The sequence below is a fragment of the Paramormyrops kingsleyae genome, chromosome 7, assembly GCF_048594095.1.
Source record: "Paramormyrops kingsleyae isolate MSU_618 chromosome 7, PKINGS_0.4, whole genome shotgun sequence".
NCBI classification, from domain to species: Eukaryota; Metazoa; Chordata; class Actinopteri; order Osteoglossiformes; family Mormyridae; genus Paramormyrops; species Paramormyrops kingsleyae.
Genome location: NC_132803.1, coordinates 3,612,222 through 3,635,797, shown reverse-complemented (window position 1 = coordinate 3,635,797; position 23,576 = coordinate 3,612,222). Strand labels below are relative to the sequence as shown.

Genomic DNA, 23,576 nt, shown 5'->3' with positions numbered 1-23,576 from the left:
TCGACTTAAAGAAATGACAAGAAAGCTTGCCTAAGACGGTCCAGAGTGTATTGAAGAATAATGGTGGTCATACCAAACATTGACTTTAAAGCTCGTTAGAGCTACACAAACTCTTTGTGTTATATACTGTATTTACATGTATGTTTGCACATGTTGCAATAAATCACTGTGCTTATTGTCCCATCTTCATAGCGAAATATAAAGAAATGAGGGGTGGCTCATGACTTTTACATAGTACTGTACATATTTTATTTTATAATGAACCTTACCTGCACTTGTAGTCTATAAACGTTACACTTTTATAGTTTTATCCTTTTCCTGGCTTTTACGGGCTTGCATTTGTAAAGTGACAGTAAAGGTAAACTTATTTTTTTTGCTCAGATTTTATCCATATGGTGGTGTGTTCTTTATACTTCTATATACTTTATACCGTTTTCCAAAAATTTGATTTAAAAAATCTCAATATGTTACAATATATTGAATCACAACCTGTGTATCATGATACGCATCATATCACCAGATTCTTGCCGAAACACAGTCTTAGTCTCCATCGTACCTTCCTGTATATTCTGTGTTTTTAGTACCTGTCATTATGCTTTATGTTCTCCTCCATATGTATAGCTGCCAAATTACCAGGTAACACTTATCTCTTTATTAATGCATTGCTTACCGGAGAACATAACAGAGTGAAGCTGGTGTGCATCTGGCCCCACCTACAAAGTAATTAAATGAAGACCGTTTGACAGAAAACAGGAATTTTATTCTTTGTTTCCTCACTGACTTCCAGTGAAGAATTCCACAGAAACAAGTTCCTACCAACGGGGGACGACAAGTTCCTACCTATAGGAGATGTCATAAAAAGGTGTGATTTATGAGATTTATATCTTACTGTGATCTATAAGAAGCTGTTGTCAAGCATCCTCAATACTGCTTAGTTTGCTGAGAAGGGTCACACTGATGGAGTACACAGTCAGGATCGAACCCGACGCCTCTGCTGATGGCATTTACATTCAGCTGAAAAATGGAGAAGAGCTGTCTGGAGAGGTCAGGGTTACAGGACAAATGACAGTGAGTATGATACTAAATATATCTGTACTTTGTAAGTAATGCTTTATTATAGTATTTTCAAAAGAATACTGATATTCTTAAGGAATAATACTGATGTTTTTATTGTGTGGATAATACTGCCTTTTCCTTCCCAAAGATCCTTAAGTTTGACAAAAAACCACAAGAAATCATCATCCAACGGAAAACATCTTTTTTTAAAAGGACATTCACAAAATTTTACTGCAAATACATTGAGGTGCAGAGCTCGGAATCTGTCTTCTACTTTCCAGTCTTCAAAAACATTTCCACCACAAAGGAGACCATAGCAGAAGGCTCAGGTATCCGGTCTGTCGCTGATTACACAGAGGAGGGAGGATGTGGTCATTTTATATATGAATGTGATGGTCACCCGCATGTTAATGAGTGTGATGGAGCTGCAAGTTCACTATGTGATGGTTGCACGTGCAAGTAGGATTTACACCAAAGATATCATACATGTTACGCGGCAAAGTAAGTAGTGTGTACTTACCATGGTGAAGAGATGTCAGTAAACACATGTTCTATTCTAGGAAAGCTGCCTTGGGAAGAGGATGAGCATAAGAGAGAAAAGGGAATGGAAAAGAAGAAATATCTCAAAGGTAAGTGATCATTTTAAAAGTTTCAGTCACATTTGTGTTAGTATGACCCTCAATGTCAGACTGCCATAGCTTACAGGATGTGAGCAATCAGGTCCCAGTCAGCAGCTTAAAGGCCATTTCACATCAAATGCAACACCAAAAAAACTACATGGATATATGAAATTTTTGCATGCAAATTTGATCAAACTTTTTCACAGCAAACACAATACTAAATTTTTGCAACTTATTGAGAAAACTTTGCATACTGAAAGAAATTGTAAAACTGATGACATGCACTAACATGAGTGACAGTGTGTTTTTCATGTTTCTTTTGAGCAAACAAGTGAAAAGAATAAGGTGAAGATACTGCATTCCTCCAATTCTAAAGTAGCTTAAACATGTTTCAAATGGTACTTCAGGAAAACAAAAATTAATATTGAAATCAAAGCAGCAACATAATCTATCATCTGTTAATTAGCCAGAAAGATAAAACTGAGCCTATTATTTATTTTTATCTGGATTTTTACTGGACATGAATTGTACACCGACAGACCTATGAATCAAGGAAAAATACTTTAAAAAATTAAGCAAAAACCAACATAAACACAAGAATTCAGAACAGCTGCAAACAGCTGAATATCCCCTTTGTCATCAAATGATAAGACAGGCTAGTAAGGATGAGCAGATTGATACTGATGTAGCAGTTCTTTCCATCTGAATGTTTTCATTTTGAGTCCAAATTCAGTGTTTTTTGCCTTGTAATTTAAATGTTTATATTATTATTATAAGCAGCAGAATATGAGCAACAATCAGTCAGTGCTGCCCATGGGTAGGGAGAATGTCCTAGACACTAAATAAAAATGTAATGATCCATCTACTGGCAAATTTACACCCCCCCACCCTGCCGGCTTGGTATTTTTTATTTATTGTCGGGTTTGGGCCAGCAGTGAATTTCGGCATCTGTGGTACCAAACTTGTATCTAATCAAAAAGTAAATCAGTGATACCATCAGTCACTAAAGGCTAATGTTGTGTACCAAATGAAAGGTTTTCTTCCTATTCAGAAAAACTGATCACATGTGTAAAAACTGACCATTTTTTTTAACGCATCCAAAAATTGCAAAAATTGATTTCTCTCCAAATAAAAAAACGATGATTCACAACAATGAGAATTTGTCAGATGTGGTATGACAGCCTTCATAGACATACATTTGTTCATTTTAGAATGATGTTTGTTTTTTGTGCATTGAATGACACTGTGTGGAATTCAGACATGGCTCTTGATACTGATGGTTCTCCTTGTTTTTGAGTAAAATTCCTTTCACCTTCTAATGGATTTTAATATTTTCTCTAGACCTTATTGGCTGGACAGCTCCTTGTGGTAAGTTTAAGCAGTGACAGTTACAGTAGGCTGTTGAAACACCATAGTCTCCGTTTCTCAGTAAAACCTTGCAGGCACTCAGGGCTGGACTGACCATCTGGCTAACCCCTGATCTTATAAACTCTTTCTGTTGGTATGAGAAGCAGTGTAACATCAAATGTAACAATGTGAAGTAATAGATCACCTTCAGTAGTAAAATGTTAGCCAGTTTATAATACATCATGAATTGTTTTCTTTCTTCACCATGGCCAGTTGCCTGGCCTGTGAATTATGTGTTTGATGTGTATACGATATTATAACCAGGGCATGTCATTTGGTAAGTGGAAGTTTGCTCAGTTATGATTAACCCATCTTCCTTTCAGAGATCACTGCCCCCCTCATGTCACGGTCCAAACGTGGATTCAGTATGAATAATAAGAAGACCCTCTCCCTCCTATCACTGGCCAAAGATGATTCCAGTAAGTCAGTCCTGTTCATTTCCATAAGATCATACAATAACTGTGATATTTTTGTGAATCTAAAGAACTGACCCATGATTGTTTCTCTGACTGTGGTCACATTTCCAGCTACACTTATGTAAATATTTGTTTCTTTGAAACAATACAGCTTATATCCCCTCCTTTTTCAGTGATTCAGGGAGAGCATTTGCATGTTCCCCAACATTTTGCTGTGTTGTGATAGCTTCTGTTTTTGGTGGTTGGTGTTATTTTATACAATTGATGAGTCCAGAGCCTGATACCAAGAGAAAAGCACGTCTGGTCCTGCATTGAAAATACTTCAGTTAACTGGATTTGACTTAAAAAATATGCAAGTGAATGCATTACTCTGAGAATGTAAATAATACTTTCCCAAAAGTGTTACCATAATTGCAAGGACTGACATTCAAACCTAAAAACAAGCATGCACTTAATTATCATTAATATTTCTACCCAAGGCTTTTACTATATATCACGCATCCATCTGAAGGCTGTTATAACAGAAAATGCATGTAGAGAATTGAGTCCAAGCTTGTATCTTAGGTGGGATATTCTGGGAGCTGTGTCCAGAGAAGTGGAAGAAACCTTTGGATAAAACACAACGTAAGTGAGTCCAGCTATTAGCTTGAAATTCAGGGTGAGCTGTGATCTGTTTAGGACACCTTTGTGAGTAACAGAAACAACCCAAAATGTAATTTACCCAAAAATGTGATCACAGTCTAACTGTATAACTTGCACCAAATCATGCATTCTTTGTGACGTTATGAAATGTGAAAAACTGCATTGACTGTTTTGCCTAATTGTTATAAACAGACATACTATGTTTACCAGCAGTTGACCATATCAAGTCATGTCTAATTGTTCTTATGTCTTTGCAGTTGCAATTAAGGAGACATCTGGCAAACTGAAGACCCTTGATGTTTCACATATGAGTATGGCCATGACTGAGAATCATAAGGAGCTTCTTCTGATCGGAAGTCCAGGTTGATACTCTAGGATTTCCATCAATGGCCCGGAGTGGCTAATCGGGAGATTTCCCGGTGGGCCGCTTGACTTTTGGGCCAGTCGGAAATAAAATAATTCCATTTGACAGTCCTTGCATTAGTGATGTGGTTAACCTGTTGCACAATACTAACCAATTCAAATATTAGCGTATTTCTATAGCTTATCATGACAAATCAATGTGTGAGCAAATGTAATTTTAAGAAAAAAAAATGTATAGAAAAAATTATCGCACAATCTAAGTATTCAGTAAAATGACAATTTAACCATTTTGTAGTTTCTGACCAGCAGTCCCCTGTGGAAAAACTGTATTGACTGTTCAGCCTAATTGTTATAGACACACTACTGCTAGTAAACATAGTGTGAATGTCTATTAGCAGTTTGCCATTTCGAGTCTAATTGTTCATATGACCTTGCAGCCACAGTTGAGATGACAGATGAGCAAGAGAAGACCGCATCCAGGGGTGAAGTTTCATATGTGATAAAGAGTATGACTGTGCAATGTAAGGAGCTTCCTGTGATCAAACATCCAGACTGATACTCTAGGATTTCCATCAATGATTGTTTATTTCATTAATTAATATTAATAAGCAGATATGAGGGTGAACCAATCTGCCTACAGTAAATTAAAGCATTTTAATATGCCTGTTATTTTCCTGCTTCACTTAGCTGCAAGAGTAACGAATCCAACCATAACTCGCCAGTACACCATGAAAGAGAAAGCAAGGAACCTGATCAGTGGTGTGATCCATTATCTTCTGTGAGTAGATTTGGCTCCAGCTTTCTACAGTACACCACTGTATCTTCACAGCACCCTGTAAAGTTCTTCCATGGATCTCTTGGATGCAAACAGAGTTGTACATCTTTAAAACCTGATTTATTTTTAATTTGAAATCACTGTTATTGACTGTTGTATTTGTCATTGTGTTTGAATGCACAGGCAGTGCCATGGCTCAGTGGATAGCACTGCACTCTCGCACTGCACTCTCGCACTGCACTCTCGCACTTCTAGGTTTGAGTTTACCTTGCTTTGCCCAGTAGCTCCTCTTTGTGTGATGCAGGTTTCCTCTGGGTACTCCAGTCTCTTCCCACAGTCCATGTGGCTAGACTAAGTTGTGTTTTTATATTGCCCATTAGTGTGTGTCTGTGTGTGTGTCTGGTCATATATATAATGCATTGTGAGGACCAAATGTCCCCACAACGTGATAAAAACCTGTTATTTTGAGCATGTGGGGACATTTTTGGTCTCCACAAGGGGAAACTCAATTTTATAAAAAAAATCTGTGACTGCAATCAAAAAACAAAAATGCCGAAAGAAAGTCTTGTATTAAGGTTAAGGTTAGGGCTGGGTTAGGATCAGGGTTGTCATAGTTGGGATCAGGATTATGCCATAGAAATGGATATAGATACACAATCTGTGTGTGTGTGTGTGTGTGTGTGTGTGTGGTGGGGGGGGGGTCGAACCCAGTATTATTGAGCATCCCAATATTTAATAATATAAATATCACATATTGTGTGTGTGTGTTTGTGTGCATGTGAGTGAGGATGAGAGTGTGTGATGGACTGGCATCTTGTCCTAGGTGTCCCTTTGCTCCAAGCTCATTGTCACCCTGTATTATTAACAATTATGACAGATGAATAAATTCTCATTTCCACTCATGTCCAGTCAATGTACAGTGTGCCCTGTTCCACATTCCCCAGTACACAGCTGGGTACACCAGTCTGGGTCATCACAGCTGCAGAATGGCTTCATGTTGGGAACATCAGGATTCACTGACCAGGGACAGAGTGACACACTTTCTCCAGCATGGTTGCTTCCAGTCTTGCATTGTCAAATGGTTCCATTTGGAACTGGTTTCATTGTTACTGTATATTTCACCGGTTTCATCTGATTTTATTTTTCAGGATATTTGGACAGAAAATTTCCAAAGATATTGAGTGAGTAATTCATACCATGCTTCATTTTACTGGTGTTTTGTTTGTTTTTGCATGTATGTATATATTAACAGATATCAAGTTGGAATACATAACTCCCTGAATTCCAGCTAACCCCATTATGTGTGTTTGCATAGTCACAGAAAATATACAGTGAAGTTTGCTTATCTTGAAGGATGAAAACTTCAGTTGATGGAGCAGATTTCCTCTCTTCACAGAAAGATCCACAAAAGTGGTCTTCCAAGCTTTGTGAAAGATGGTGACTTCCTCCAGCTGCCAGCAGACCTGTGGTTCGCCCCCCATAAACTTCTGATATTAATCAAAAATTCCGTGGTTGTGTAAGTGCTGAGTTCACAAAGTATGCAAAGACTTCCAGAGAGTTCTAATCAGACATGGTCAGTTACCAGGATGATAAGTTATAAATATTATCCCAATAAAAATCTGTTTTTGGCATTTGATTTGTCCCTTTAGGTTTGTTAAATGCCATAATAATATTCTCTTGTGTTTGCTAAAGGGCTATTCAGACTGTGCTAAGGAGACTTAATAATTTTGGCTGCGGATGGAGAAAGATTGATGACATAAAAAGAGTATTTTTATTTCCAAGTAAAAAAGCAGGTAAGTCAAGTTTTATGGAAAATTATATCATCATTTTCATAGTATTTAAAATACTGCTACTTCAGAAACAGGGAATGTGGGTATTTTATTCTATTACATTGACTTTAGCACAGAATCCCAGGACTCAGATGCAGCGGATTGGGGCGCTTTCCCGCCACACCAGGTACCGTACTTTTGGTACTTCGAGAAAGTACCAAACGTACTGTACAGTACTTCAAGATGTTGGTTTTCCATTGACATAAAAACTGGTACCAGCGCCGATTGACATCACAGCGTGAGGCAGGGCATTTTGTACCAAGTTCAAAAAATGACTGTAGTATATTATAGGGCTGGATGATGTGCAATATTAATACCAACATAGCATGTTATGCACGTGCAATTCTTACATCGCTAGTCAGCTAGATTAAGAACAGGCTTTTTCTTACTTTCAGTTCTGTACGGACATCATAGCGCAGGGCATTTATGTTTTGCTAAAACATTTTTACTCTGTCATAGAAAAAAAGCAACATTAGCTACAGTAGCTTTGCAATTTTAATTATTATTCCTTTTATGGATCATCTAATATATGTTTAAAATCAGTTTATAGTTTACCCCTGCTACTTTTGCATAAGCGCTGCATGCGATCTCCGAGACAATCATAATAATTTTCATCCTTGTAGTTTGAATCACTCCTAGATGGGTTTGTGAGAAATTGCTGAACTCAGTTCTTGTTTTATAAATTCCCCAATATTTATTACATCAAAATCACATCGCTATATTTACAACAAAATCACATCACTAGGACAGCAAGCTATATGCTATATATGCTATCTGCCTGCTGTCCTATAATATTAAACACTTTCAAAATGTCTTCTCTTGCCATCCTGATCTATTTCTTGTATCTGTTCTTCTGACCAGATTGCAATTTTTTGTTTTACTTTGTTTATCGTTGTTCGTAACTTTTTTCAGGGCGGCAAATGTATTGTGTTTTTGCAGGCTATTTGCATAACCAATCAACAAAGAAAGCGTTTCAAGTCCCACCCCAAAGTACTAAACAACCAAAGAAGTACCCCAGCTGGTATGGTACTTTTGGTACTGGAATTTTTGGTACTGGAATTTTTGGTACTAGTACCTGACCGGAAGTAAGGGTGCTTTTCCACCATACAACTACGGTACTTTCGCTTCTCCATTGACTTCCGTTCGAGTACCAGTACCAAAAGTTCCAGTACTGAAAGTGCCAAACTAGCTGGGGTACTTCTTTGGTACTTCGATACTTTGGGGTGGGACTTGCAAACGTATTTGCTGTTGATTGGTTATGCAAATAGCCTGCTGCTGAAACACAAAATACAAGCGCCATGTTTTGAAACACACAGAGAATAGCGAGAAACAAAATAAAAAGCAGTAGAAAAAAAAAATATTTAAAAAGTAAAATGGAAGGATGGACAAACGAGGAAACACAGGCTTTAATCGCCATATGGTTGGATGAACAGATCCAGCGGGATTTGGATGGCACGACTCGAAATAAAAAAGTATTTGCCGTAATAGCAAGCTGCTTGGAAGAAATGGGCCGCATGCGAAACACCGAACATGTCATGGTTCCGGACGGTTCGGGCACGGGAACGAGGCATGGTGCAGGCTCAGAAAAGGGCGGACGACCCACTTGCGGCTCCAGGTACAGAAAGGGGTTTATTAAACAAAACAGAAAACACAAAAAAACACAACTAAACCAAAAAGACCACAAGGGGTCAAAAACAGAGAGGGGATTAAACAAGACTACATAACAAAAACTGAATGCACGCAGAACACTGAAAAAAACCATCAACCTACAACTACCTTAGACATACTGAAGACAATGAACCACTGGGGAACTGAACACAGGCAGGAACTAAAATACTAATGGGTAACGGGACTAACACAGGGCAGGTGAGGCTGATTAACAAAGACTAGGGAAACAGGACAGAGGTGAAACCAATTAACTCAAAGACACTGAAAACAGGGGAACTAAGAACTAACCAAGGAAACAAACTAACACTGGGGAATTACAGAACAGGTAAAGACACAAGCAAGGGCACCAGGAACAAAACCAATAACCAAATACAAAATCAGACACAAGAAACTCAAATGAAACACTAGGGAGCAAAATACAAAAACAGGAGGTGGGATTCAAGCATAGGACAGAAGGGTACTCAGGACAGAAGGGTACACAGACAACCACATGCTCAACACATAGAGCCACAAGACCAGACAGGCAACAAGGGAGAACAAAGACTAACATGAGAACGGGATGACCAGCAACACCTGCTGGTCAAACGGGGAAGGGACACGGAAGGACCACAGCAGGGGCTGACCCTGACAGAACAATGCCGCTTGAAAATCAAAAAACTTAAGCAAGACTACAAGAAAGTGAAGGATCATAAGGACATAATAACTTTGTGATGATATCAGTCAGGGGCGGTCACTGATGATGTAATTTGGTGCCGGTACCAGTTTTTACGCCAGTGGAAAACCAACACAATAGAAGTACCATACTTTTTGTACTTTATGGAAGTACCGAAAGTACCAAAAATATGGTACTTGGTGTGGTGGAAAAGCACCCTTTGTGAACAGATGATGGGACTCTGACAGAGTAGGAATAGAGTGGATCAAAGACATATTCACACAGTCACAGGGACTATCCTCATTCCTTCTGGAGTGAACACTGAGTCTGTGATCCTCATCCTGTCCCTCTGCTGAGGGGTATAGGGTCCTCACAACCAAAGTACTTAATCTTTCTTCCAGTGTACATCTCCAAAAATTGGAAGGATGATGCCTTTTTTGGGAGTCAGTTCCTTAATGGATGTAACCCAGGAATGATAGAGAAGTGCACAAAAATCCCAGAGAAAATTCCGGGGATATCAGACGTGTGCCCTAACATCAGCGAGCTCATCCAGGTGGGACCATTAAACGACTTATCCCCTAGTCTGTGGAAATGTGATGCATTTTCAGTTCAACAGATCATATTCATGCTAGCTGGTTATACTAGAATCAACCTTAATTTAATAGGTCAATCTCTTAACCAATTCTGTAGTTAAGGGAGAAATTCTACTTATTTATTATTATAATTGATATTTTTTGTCTTGTTTTCTTAGAATGGGAAAATTTATATGGTTGATTATGAACTGCTTGATAACATTAAAGAGGGCATCACTCATGGCCATCGACAGTATCTGGCTGCACCAATCGTGCTTCTTCAGGAGACGGAGCAGGGACTGATGCCCATCGCCATCCAGGTCATGAAGGTTTATTCATATGGTACCCCTTTATTGTAATTGTCACGCCCTACATTCCTACTCGTTTGACCCTTCCTCTCGTTACAGCCCGTGTGTGGAACCCCAAGTGCCTCTCATCTCCTCCCTCGTCAGTGGTGTATATACTGCCTCCCTGTCTTGAGTTCCCCAGTCCAGTCATTGATATTACTGTCTGCTTGTGCTCCTCAGCTTACCCCACGTTCTCTCCTGATTCTCCCTACCCTGTTTTGACCCCTTGTGGTCTATTTCCTTTGGCCTTGTCAGTTGTTTTTGTTTAAATAAAGCCCCTTTTGGTTTTCCCCATGTCTGCCTTCATTTCCGTCCTTCCCGAGATGTGACAGTAATACATTGAACAGTTGAGCTGATGTCCATTCTCTGCACTTCCACAGTTGAAACAAAAGCCTGATGATGAGAATCCCATCTTCACTCCAAAGGACGCCGAGGCCTGGCTTCTGGCGAAGATCTGGGTCCGTAACTCTGACTTTTACATCCATGAGCTGGTATCCCACCTTCTGAAGACACACCTGCTGGCTGAGATCTTCTTCGTCAGCATCTTCACATCGCTGCATGATCACCATCCAATCCTAAGGGTGCAGGTCTTTTTTCATAAGTAGGCAAAGAACATGGAAATATCTGGGTGATGTAAGAGTTTAAGGACACTTCCTTCCTGTGTCCACATTCAGATCTTTGCTGTCACCGGGCGATACACAATCCCAATCAACGTAGCCGCCAGAAATACACTCATCAACAACACTGGTTTCTTTATGGAGGTTAGATGGACATTCTGTTTTTTATTGACATGAAAACAATCTAAAAGGTTTCCACCTTAATATGCAACAGATCATATTATGCAGCACAACTGTTGAACTCAGTACATGTGAGTCATACAGTCTCATTTCCCTCACAGTACACAGGCTTTGGCATGGACGCCCAGTGGGAGGTGTTACAGAGAGCAGTCAAACAACTGACATACAAGAGCCTCTGTCTGCCTGACAACCTGGAGAGCCGTGGAGTGCAGAAGCTGAAGAACTATCACTACCGGGATGATGCCATGCAAATCTGGGATGCAATATCTGAGTGAGGAGCCTCTTATTTTTTGTTGATTGTGTGTTGTGACAGATCCAATCTGTCACCACTCTGCCAGGGGCCTTGGGAAGAACAGGCCACCTTTACTATTGTACATTAGCCAGATACATTGTGGCTTCGGCTTTTTGTCACTTGCTGTAAGCGTTGAAAGTATCATTACATATTGTCAATGGCATTAATAGTACTTATGGTCATTTCAGATTTCTTCAGAAGGTTGTTGATACATACTACAATGATGACAGTGATATTAAAAAGGACAAAGAACTTCAGAACTTCTTGTACTATACTCACTCTTATGGACTTAAAATAAAAGGTAACACTGTCAATAACTGAAATAAATTTCTCTTTCTTATTTATTTAGGTAAAGTATGTATTTATATTATAAATCACAAAGAAAGCATCACTGGTGATGAGTTTGTTAAGCATTAAGGAAAGCCAAGAAAGATTTTTTTATGCATTTTATTAGATTTCCCTGAAACAGTGGAAACTAAAGCAGAAGCAGTCAAATACCTGAGCATGGTGATGTTTACCTGCTCAGCTCAGCACGCCGCCGTGAACCACGGACAGGTAACATGGCTGATAATCACAGTCACACCATCCATGCATGATAAGATCTTTATTAAAGCTGTAGCAAAGTTCAGCCATATACTTTACCCTCCCTACAGTATGATACTTACGCTTGGATGCCAAACGGTCCCACAACAATGAGGCAGCCCCCACCAAGGAACGCGGACGAGGTAGATGAGGATTACATCATGAATACTCTGCCTGATATGAAGACGACCCTGCAGGGCATGTCTGTAGCCCGGTTCCTCAGTCAAGCCACTGAAGATTTTGTAAGTGCTTATCTGTTTGCTGGTACTGAACCTTTTCCAGTTATTCCTTGATCCCTATGTTCTTATCCCTAAATGACTCATTCTTCTCTGTTAGCCTGTACTGGTAAGTGGCCTGATAATGGATGGATTGATTTGTTCTGTTTACTTTTCTGTGTGATAAAAAGATACTGAGTCACTGTCATTTTGCACCAATTTCATGGCACTTTATTGTGGAATCTTCTTTTCAAGCTTTAGTGTAACAAAGTAAACAGCCTTGTTCCTCAGTTTTCCAATCTCAAGTAGGTTTGCTATTGGAAAAAAATCTTAACATAATTTATATCACTCAGCCCTCCATGCTGCCCCCCATAGGTTGCCCTGGGAACTTATGCAGATGATGTATCCAACGATCCACATCTGAGGGATGTGATCAAGAATTTCCAGGAAAAGCTAAATGACATTGGGGAAGAAATTAAGGAGCGGTCAAAGAGTCAGAGCTTCCCGTACGAGTATCTGTACCCAGGTGATATTGAAAACAGCATCGCCATCTGAAAGATGGGGGCATGACCCAGAATATAATGTCCTTCTTTGTTTGTTTGATAACATTACTCAAATTACTGAGTAGTGGCTGGTAGATATTATTACAGTCATGTTCCGCATAACGACATTTTGGTCAACAAAGGATTGCATCTACGACGGTGGTCCCATAAGATTATAACGGAGATGAAAAATTCCTATCGCCTAGTGACATCATAGCTCAACGCATTGCTCACGTGTTTGTCGTGATGCTCATCCAAAGAAATCTACTGCACTGCCAGTCGTATAGAAGTATAACAGATACAATTATAATAACTCATAATGATAATAAAAAAACTATGTTACTGGTTTATACATTTACTGTACTGTACTTTTTATCATTATTCTACAGTGCAGGTCTGCTCTTTCTACTTATAAAAATGTTTACTGTAGCCTAGGCTTGTAATAGGCTATACTATTTAAATTTGTGAAAGTATACTCTAATATTCAGACAGTGACTAAATTGCCAAATCACGCATTTCTCAGAACGTATCCCTGTCGTTAAGTGATGCATGACTGTAATTGATAGTTGAAATTGAGCACATAGAACATAGTTGGTGTTGGTGTTGGGCAGAGTATCACCTAATCACATGTGGCATTGTAATCCCTGGGGCTTTGGTCTTCTCCTAATCTGTATTTAGTCTGCATCGTGCTGGATGTCCATAAGGCTGCAGGCTGTCTTGGCTCCTATTCCTGATGTTCCAAACTGTTGAGAAATATGGAGAAGTGAGCAAAGACACATGTAGGACATGCCTGTGAGCTGTGGGGGGAAATATAGCAATAATCAAGGGGGCTTCATTCATTTTGATTACTGTGTTCTTTACATATATTTTTGATTTTGCCTGAGATATGAAGCTCATACCTACAGTACAGAATCACTAAGATGGTTAAAGGATCACCCCCCCCTCCAAAAAGAAATACTTGGCTTCCACCTGTGATCATTTGTAATCATCCTGATGAGTTCAGCATGAAACAGCTGTTCCTGGAGCATTCCAGTGCTTGGAAGTGAAACTGAAAGCAAACAATCAGCTATGGCAAGCGGCTGCCAAAGATCTCAGGGATAAAGTTGTGGACAGACACAAGTTAGGAGCTGGATACAAAAAGAAATCAAAGGCTTTATTCATCCCTAGGAGCAGAGTAAAGTCCATAATCAAGGAATGGAAAGTGTTTGGTATTATTATGACCTTCCAGGTCAGGCTGTCGCTCCAAACTGAACAGAAGAGCGAGGAGGAAAGTGGTCACAGAGGCTATCAAGAGGGCAGATATAGTAATCTTTGGCAAAGAGTGGTCATTGTGTGCATGTGACAACAATATCACACATGCTCCACAAATGTAGCTTGTATGGGAGAGTCGCAAGAAAAAGTCAGTCCTGAACAAGGGTCACGTTAAGTCTCGATTGTGCTCGATTTGCCAAAAGGCACCTTGAAGAAGGTGTTATGGTCAGATGAGACCGAAATCACACTCTTTGGTCTCAATGCCAAAAGGCTTATCTGGCGGAAAGTCAATAGAGCTTTCCATCCAAAGAACAGCATAGCTCAGGGGTGGCCGATCTTATCCGTAAAGGGCCGGTGTGTAGGCAGGTTTTTGGGATAACCTGTAGGTCAGCTGTTCAAACTCAGGTGTGAGGACTCTTCAGCCAATTAGTCCTCTAATTAGTAATCTAATTAGGGAGTTGCAGAGAAAACCCGCATACACGCCGGCCCTTTGCGGATAAGATTGGCCACCCCTGGCATAGCTGCAGTAAAGCATGGAGGTGGTAGCATTTTGTTGTGGGGTGTTTCTCTGCAGCAGAGACTGGGCCATTAGTCAAAATACTGAAGCACAAAGTACTGACACAGGGGGGGTAATCCTTTAACCATCTGAGTGATTTTTTGTTTTCTTTTTAATGTTTTCCTGGACTGTTGCTATTACAGTATGTCTTTCACTTGGTTGTTATAAGTTGCATTGAGTAAATACAGCTGGGGAAAAAAAAAACATTGTGTGTGTCTTCATTTCCGGATGCAAAGCAACAAAATGTGAATATTTTGAATGGGGGCGATTCTTTTCTATACTCACTAAGTCAGAAGTCCTATGCATCAAGTTTCAAGTCAAGTCTCAAGTCTTACTTCTTAGAAGCAAGAATGTCAAGACATGTTAGACACTTATGTTGCCGGGGAAGGTATCCACGAAACAACAAGCAACTTCTTATGTGGGATCTTTTATTAAACAATGAAAAGAAAATTACAATTTGGCCTTCGTAAAAATTCAAATTTAAGAAAACCCTTAAATCAGGCAAGCCAGAAGTTTTATAAACCCCTTATTCTCCTTCAAAAGTAGAAAATAAATAAAAAGAGAAAACGGGAAAAAGATCCCCAATACAATCACAGTAGTGGCAGTCCTGCGCCAAACCAAATACATTACTCAGCTTATCCATAATTAAATGTTTCATATGCACTACGCTGTTCATCCAACAAACACTTTTATCAGTCATTTCTCTACACGTGGCTTCCTCAACACATCTCTTCACCAAGGAACCACCACCCACTGAGCTCACCAGGCCAGACCACCACAGTGTCCACGCTCAATCCTCCCTCATCTGACTTCCTCCTAAATCTAACGCTTCTAATTCCTCCTTGGTTACGATAAACCCCAGGGATTTCCACAAATGCCTCACTAGTAGTTCAGACCGAAAGAGGATCCCTCTTTTTCCAGTAAACGAATGTCCACCACACCCGAACACACTTCCCTTTTTCCCTGTTCACAGAGTGATGACCTCACTCCCCAGCGCCACTCCCTTAAAGGAACTACGTTCCTCCCTGTATTTCCACCTGGTTACACTTAAGCAAGTCATGTCAAGTCTTGGCCAATCCTCAAGTAATTTCACCTTTAGTAACTATGATACATGTAACTGTGGTCAATTTAATACTAATTTTGTCCATGTGTATGTGTTCCCTGCCTCGTGCCCATTGCTTCCGGGATAGGCTCCGGACCCCCCGCGACCCAGTAGGATAAGCGGGTTGGGCAATGGATGGATGGATGGATGTATTAATATTTGTATCTCCCTAAGTAAAGAGTTTCTGTAATAAACAACTGAAAGTAGAAATAAAATGTCTTTTACTATTTTGAAATTTAGGCACATTTGCTATATCTGCCACTGCATTTTGACGTATTCAGCAATTCATATATAAAACTATTGTAATGAAAACTTTGCAGAAAACTGAAAAATGCTTTAACGCTGTCACACACGCACTGTATCGGCCAGTATAGAAACAAATAATACTATTCCCTAAGTCTGTTATTAGGTCAAATTTTCACCTTGAACTGACAAATTATTGATGTTATGTTCACAGATGATCTGATTCTTTCCAGTGGTTCTTTGGTGTGAATGAAGGGAACCTTGTCGTATATGAGAGCCATACTTTATACCTTCATGCCCAACTTTCACTGCCTGCTCTCAATGCACTGCACTCCTCTTATGTGAACAGTGAGAACAAGCCAGTCACAAGAGGCAGAAGCTGTCAGCGTCAGGGTTCTTAAAGAGTTAAGTGTTACCCTATAATTCTCCTACTGATTATTTTGAGGATAAACCTAATAACCTTTGCCCATAAGAAAAAAAAAAGAACTGTTATTTCCATCACTGCATAATGTTCAGGAGTGTTATGAAGCCGTGCATACATTCGTTATTACAAACCGCGTAATGTTCAGCAGTGTTATGAAGCCGTGCATACATTCGTTATTACAAACCGCGTAATGTTCAGGAGTGTTATGAAGCCGTGCATACATTCGTTATTACAAACCGCGTAATGTTCAGGAGTGTTATGAAGCCGTGCATACATTCGTTATTACAAACCGCGTAATGTTCAGGAGTGTTATGAAGCCGTGCATACATTCGTTATTACAGACCGCGTAATGTTCAGGAGTGTTATGAAGCCGTGCATACATTCGTTATTACAAACCGCGTAATGTTCAGGAGTGTTATGAGGCTGTGCATACTGTACATTCGTTATTACAAACCGCGTAATGTTCAGGAGTGTTATGAAGCCGTGCATACATTCGTTATTACAAACCGCGTAATGTTCAGGAGTGTTATGAGGCTGTGCATACTGTACATTCGTTATTACAAACCGCGTAATGTTCAGGAGTGTTATGAGGCTGTGCATACTGTACATTCATTATTACAAACCACTGGCTTCTTTCATGGCAAGTTTCATCACCCTCTGCTTGACGATGAAAATACTTCTCAGCAGAAGGACTTTCCCCTTCTTTGGACAATAAGAATCCAGAGCTGCGTCATCTCGAAAGGCAAATAGAGAACTGAGCACTTTGCGACCCTTAGGGTTTACAGCAGGGTTCTCCAGTTTTGGTCCTTTTGCAGTTTGCAGATTTCCCTGCTAATTACCAAGGTTAGTAGGTGTGTTTGAACAGGGAAATCTGCAAACAGTGCTGAATTCTGCCCCCCCAGGACTGGAATTGGGGAACCCTGGTTTCCAAGTTCAGGAGGTTGTTCTTTTCTGTTCTTTCAAGCAGTTCCCAGCAGCAGCATCTTTTTTGACTGCTTGTTTCGCAAGAGATAGACTGCAGAAAAAATGACCTACAGTAACCTTTCTGCCACACCCTCCTGCTCCTTCAGTCAGCTGTAGCACAACCCACTCGCCTTTATTCTGCTCTCTTTCCTGCCTGCCTGCCTGCCTGTATAAACCTGAAGGCAGTGAAAAGATCATGTTTTCCTGTCTCATAGTATCTATAATCTGATACAATATTTTCCAGGCTTGCACAGAATATACTGTTTGAATGAGACACGACCACGGCGGATAAAACTAGATAAAACTTCCTTCGGCACATTTAAGCTTTAAACATTTTACTTGGAAAGGCACAAACTATGATTTGCTGGTAGATTATTCGTAATTGAGAAATAACAGACTTTTTTTTCCTTTTGAACAACATTTCAGCTGTCATATAGATCAGCTTCATATAAGGAATCTTCCTAGCATTAGTTCAAATACAAGAACTCGTGGCCATAGGTGGAAATTAGCGGGAGAACATTTCAAACTGGATTTAAGGAAGCACTTCTTTACACGGCGTGTAGTCAGAGTATGGAATAGTCTTCCTGATAACGTACTGAAAGCTGAATCCTTGGGTTCCTTTAAATCTGAGCTAGATAAGATTTTAACAACTCTGAGCTATTAGTTAAGTTCTCCCCAAGCGAGCTTGATGGGCCGAATGGCCTCCTCTGGTTTGTATAGTTCTTATGTAAGGAGCAGGTCATCAACAGTGTCTTGCTCAAAGACACTTCAATGATGTCAGGAGGACCAGGGGCTCAAACCTGCAACCCTCCAGTTGCCAAACAGTAGCACTACCTCCTGCACCACCATTGCATAGGATAACAGGATCAAGTGTTACGACCCTGTCTAGGGGTTAGGGTGTAACAGATGAAGGGAATGGGGAAAGGGGAACGAGGGGAACACAGGGTGTGGTGTACAAGGGAACACACGTGGACAAAGGGGATATTTTTATAGTTTTTTATATTTTATTCACGCAAGACAGACACAGAACAAATGGTTTAGTGCAGAAAGACTCAGGAGTGATTATCGCCAAAATAAGAAACAAAAACCCACTTGTCCAACACAACCCAATGCTAGCTTAACTAAGTGTAAAACCAAACAACAAGTGATACTCCTAACTCCCTATCCAAAAACAGTCACAAAAACTTCCAAACAAAACTGGCAATCACTCCCTAAGCACCAAACAATCATACAAAACATACACACAGTAAAGCGTCAAAGTGAGAGGGGCGCGCGAAGACGTAAACCAAAAGCAAGCAAAAAGATCGATAACCAGAAAAGCAAGCAAAACCGGGCGAAAGTACAGAAAGGGGTAAGGCAAAGAATCGTAAGTCAGGGAAATCAAAAAGTCATACACAAATATCAAAACCAAGAAAACAATCCAATAATAATCAAGTAATGAGCTAAGCTCCCGAAGAGTGTCCTGGACCGGCTCTTATCCTTCTCCGGACGGAAATGACGGAGGCCAAACAGGAAACGAAGGCGGGGTCCGGAGGTGGAGGCGGGGCCAGGACAGGTCGAGCGGGCATGGTCGTGGGCGGAGTTCGCACGTGGAGGCGGGGTAAAAACAACGGCACGTAACACCCCCCCCCATAAGTGTGAACCTCGTAGGATTCACAATTTCTAACCCATTTAACATCGTATACAAAAACACATTTCACAATCATCACTAAAATCCACAATATACAATTACACAACCAAATTACAAATCCATCAGGAACGTGAGGGGGCATCTGCCACAAGGTTACTGGCTCCTCGATAGCTGGGACAGGACGCAAGGGCGCAGGGGGAATCACTTGATATGTTTTCCCTACCAGCTGACAAATGTGACACGAACGACAGTATCTCTTAACCTCCGAATTTATGCCCGGCCAATAGAAGTATTTCAGTACACGAGCGAGCGTCTTTCTAATGCCTAAGTGTCCAGAACACGGGTGGTCATGAGCCAAAGTTAGTACCTGGTCTCTAAGGGTACACGGAACTACTATCTGGAATAGTATAGCCCAATCTAAAGGAGTCTGAGGAGGTGTCCACTTCCGCATCAACAGACCACGATCTACAAAGTACGCCACAGAATGGTCTGCTAAAGTCGCTTTTTCTACGGCCAAATCAAAACACTCCGTCAGAGACGGGTCAGCTATTTGAGCTGCGATCAGATCCGTACGAGTACATACTTCATCTATACCCTGAGGTAAAACTGGTTCTTTCATGGGTGGGGGACTAGCACATGGGGGCAGGATAGGTACATCACGTTCAGCCATAAAGGAATCAGCTAGGTCACTGTCCGCTAATTGCCGTGCTTGGGCCCGAGTAAGGACACAAGCGGGAAATGCACTAGGGAAATCGATCTCTAAGTTGTCAGAGCCACTCTCTGGTTCTGACGCTACCTCAGGTAGAGGAACTACCTTACCTCCCGCAATGTCATTCCCCAAAATAAAAGATACACCCGAAACAGGAAGTCGAGGTCGAACAGCAACTTTCACAACACCCGAAAAATCATTGGTCTCTAAGCAAACCTGGTGGAGAGGCACTCTCATGGTTCCTAACTCGATACCTTGGACTAGAACGTCATAACCAGCATAGGATGAGTCATCAAAATTTAACACAGTGTCCAATATGAAGGACTGAGCAGCACCAGTGTCCCGCAATATAGTGATGGGGTACTTCACATCAGAGTTTCCAAGTGACACAAAACCATGGAATACAAAAGGCTGGAAGGAGGGTTCAACAGAGTTAGGTGACATCGGAACATCAGAAACAGGAACACAATCCGTAACAAGTACCTTTTTCACATTCGAACGAGCGTTCTTGCGTCGTAACGCAGGACAAACAGAGATGAGGTGACCAACTTCATGACAATAAAAACATTCTCTAGTTTCTACCGGTGGGGCCATCGGGGCAACCTTCGCAGGAGGCGGCACCGGTCTAGGATGGAGCTTACGAGGCAAAGGAGTAGGGACAAACACAGTTCTGTGGGTTAATACAAACTCATCGGCCAGGGTAGCGGCTTCCGCAAGAGACATAGCTTTCTGTTCATTCAAGTAAATAACCACACGATCAGGCAAACAATTTTTAAACTCCTCTAACAAAAGCAGTTCCTTGAGTTGATCGAAGTTAGTCACACCACTAGCGGTACACCATTTATCAAAGAGGAGTGACTTTTCCCGAGCGAATTCCACGTGGGTTTGCGAGGCGGATTTACAAAGCTTCCGAAAGTTCTGCCGGTATGCTTCGGGCACTAACTCATAAGCCCTTAAAACAGTGGCCTTCACCACATCATAATCTAGACTCTGTTCTAATCCAAGAGCCGAACATACCTCCTGAGCTTTCCCTACGAGTTTGCATTGAAGCAAAAGCGACCAAAGGTGCCTGGGCCAATTCAAAGTGGTCGCGATGCGCTCGAAGATGGGGAAATATGCATCCACTTCATTTTCTCTAAATATGGGCACGAGTCCAATATGGCGACTCACGTCAAATCCAATGTTCTCCTTTTCAGGAGATCGAGTTAAACCCAGCGGAGATTGAGGATTAGGACGCACGTTCTCGTCCGGCGAACCTACACCGGCACGAGCGGTGGAGCGAGCAGTTTCAAGGGGCGAGCTTACCTTCCGCGGCGGAGGAACAGGCTGTGGCTGGCCTACCCTCGCCCTTTGCACGGCAGCGTCCCGCTCTGCTTCCATCTCCAAAGCCCTAATTCGTAAGATTTGGGCTTGGCAGTCCTGCTTCTTAATCTCCAATTCGGTTTCTCTCAGCCGAATTGTGAGGAGGATCTCCTCCTTAGACGAGCCGAGATTCTTGGGATCCATGCGAGACCCTGGCACCGGGCCTCCGGCTTCCGCCGTCGTAGGCGACCGGGCTGGGCTAGGTGCAACACCCGAGAGATCTCCAGGCTCTGGCAGGATTCCTTGCATAACCAACTCGTCGTGCAGGACCTGCTTAATCACCTGCTTCGAGGCACCGACAGGGATCACCACGTTGAAGAATCCCGCTATGGCTACCAGGTCAGACTTCCTGCAAGCCTCAAATTGTTCCGCTGTGGGGTTCAGCGTAAACTCAAGCAGGTCGAACGTAGCCATACTAAACCTAGTTACACAAACTATCCCTACCACAGATAAACCGCCAAGCAAACCCGAAAAACACACAGCAACCGAGTGACAACACAGAGGGATGATGCAAAACAGTGAAATCCCAGACAATGGGATCCCGGACGAGCCCCCAATTCTGTTACGACCCTGTCTAGGGGTTAGGGTGTAACAGATGAAGGGAATGGGGAAAGGGGAACGAGGGGAACACAGGGTGTGGTGTACAAGGGAACACACGTGGACAAAGGGGATATTTTTATAGTTTTTTATATTTTATTCACGCAAGACAGACACAGAACAAATGGTTTAGTGCAGAAAGACTCAGGAGTGATTATCGCCAAAATAAGAAACAAAAACCCACTTGTCCAACACAACCCAATGCTAGCTTAACTAAGTGTAAAACCAAACAACAAGTGATACTCCTAACTCCCTATCCAAAAACAGTCACAAAAACTTCCAAACAAAACCGGCAATCACTCCCTAAGCACCAAACAATCATACAAAACATACACACAGTAAAGCGTCAAAGTGAGAGGGGCGCGCGAAGACGTAAACCAAAAGCAAGCAAAAAGATCGATAACCAGAAAAGCAAGCAAAACCGGGCGAAAGTACAGAAAGGGGTAAGGCAAAGAATCGTAAGTCAGGGAAATCAAAAAGTCATACACAAATATCAAAACCAAGAAAACAATCCAATAATAATCAAGTAATGAGCTAAGCTCCCGAAGAGTGTCCTGGACCGGCTCTTATCCTTCTCCGGACGGAAATGACGGAGGCCAAACAGGAAACGAAGGCGGGGTCCGGAGGTGGAGGCGGGGCCAGGACAGGTCGAGCGGGCATGGTCGTGGGCGGAGTTCGCACGTGGAGGCGGGGTAAAAACAACGGCACGTAACACAAGCCTGTTGGGGTCGGGGCTGTTGGGGTCGGGGCTGTTGGGGTCGGGCCTGTTGGGGTCGGGCCTGTTGGGGTCGGGCCTGTTGGGGTCGGGCCTGTTGGGGTCGGGCCTGTTGGGGTCGGGCCTGTTGGGGTCGGGCCTGTTGGGGTCGGGCCTGTTGGGGTGCTGAGGCGTCACCTGCTGCATGGCGGCACTCGGGTCCCAGTTTGAGGCGGCCCATCTGGGTAGGTGTGTGGAACGTCTTGTCTCTCCAGCATAATGGCCATCTTCCTATGGTGTGGGGGAGTCTTTATAGGTTCGGTTGCCTGTGAACTCCTCTGTCGCGTGTTCAAATCCCGCTTCCTCTGTTTTTGTATTTTCTTCCTAGTGTTTCTTTTGTATCAGCTTAGTCCTGTGATTTTGTATTCGGTTTTGGTTTCTTGTTTTGAGCCTTAGTTGTGTTTTATCAGTTTTTGTTACTCCCAGTGTTAGATTCTGTCTTCACTGTTTCTTGGTTAGTTCTTAGTTTCCCTGTTTAGTACCTTGAGTTAATTATTAGTTTCACCTGTGACCTGTTTTCCCAAACCCTTGTTGATTAATCTAACCTGCCCCTTGTTAGTCTTGTTTCCCCGAAGTATTTAAGTCCCTGCCTCTGTTCAGTTCTCCAGTGGTTTTTTGTTTGTTGGAAATCATTGAAGTTTGTTGCTAAAGATAGTTGTGATTGGTCCTTTGCCTGCCAACCTGTAGTGATGGCAAAACGAAGCTTTTCAAAGCACTGAAGCTTCCTTTTCAAGTGTGTCGAAAAATGGTTCTGTACTCGAAGCCTTCCGAAATGGTGACCATTAGTGACACCAAGTGGTCAAATAAGGAAATAACACTTAATTTTGAGTGAGCGCAATGAATCTGAATATTTATAAATTGACAAAAATTCTAATAATCTGTAGTGCGTCATGAACATTAATGACCTGGTGAAATTGAATGTGATTTCTTGTGGACTGGGAAACCATTGACTTAACTGGGAAGGGGTGCTTGTGTAACTGAAGAGGGGTCATTAATCTACAGATTATTATTCAGGAACAGTATTTGTTCAACAGTGCAGGGGCTAAGTTGGTTACGTTTTTTATTCACCTCTTCTCCTGCTTTGGAGAATACCCGCTCACATGCAACGGAGGACGCTGCAGTGCATAAAAACTGTACTGCAAGTTCGTGTAAGTGTGGATACACAGCCTGGTGCATATCCCAGAACCTCAAAGGGTCTTCAGTATGTGGT

General features: G+C 41.7%; 1 protein-coding gene across 1 annotated transcript; it reads left to right on the top strand.

Annotated features, from left to right (window-relative positions):
• Positions 1 to 1,210: 1,210 nt before the first annotated feature.
• Positions 1,211 to 14,769, top strand: LOC111846232 (polyunsaturated fatty acid 5-lipoxygenase-like). The gene is made up of 20 exons (XM_072714109.1): positions 1,211 to 1,385; positions 1,617 to 1,685; positions 3,018 to 3,044; positions 3,407 to 3,502; positions 4,064 to 4,123; positions 4,399 to 4,503; positions 4,942 to 5,025; positions 5,192 to 5,282; positions 6,428 to 6,460; positions 6,676 to 6,795; positions 6,972 to 7,072; positions 9,830 to 9,981; positions 10,180 to 10,320; positions 10,728 to 10,928; positions 11,022 to 11,108; positions 11,246 to 11,415; positions 11,625 to 11,737; positions 11,891 to 11,991; positions 12,090 to 12,260; positions 12,609 to 14,769. The coding sequence occupies exons 2-20, from the start codon at positions 1,661 to 1,663 to the stop codon at positions 12,786 to 12,788; spliced, it is 2,058 nt and encodes a 685-aa protein (XP_072570210.1). The 5' UTR covers positions 1,211 to 1,385; positions 1,617 to 1,660; the 3' UTR covers positions 12,789 to 14,769.
• Positions 14,770 to 23,576: the final 8,807 nt, after the last annotated feature.

Bases quoted from the DNA above. Each gene is read 5' to 3' on its own strand.
- LOC111846232 (XM_072714109.1), top strand. From the start codon at position 1,661: ATGGAAAAGAAGAAATATCTCAAAG. The intron at 1,686-3,017 runs GTAAGTGATCAT...TATTTTCTCTAG, and splicing joins AAAGAAGAAATATCTCAAAG to ACCTTATTGGCTGGACAGCT. The intron at 9,982-10,179 runs GTGGGACCATTA...TTGTTTTCTTAG, and splicing joins ACATCAGCGAGCTCATCCAG to AATGGGAAAATTTATATGGT.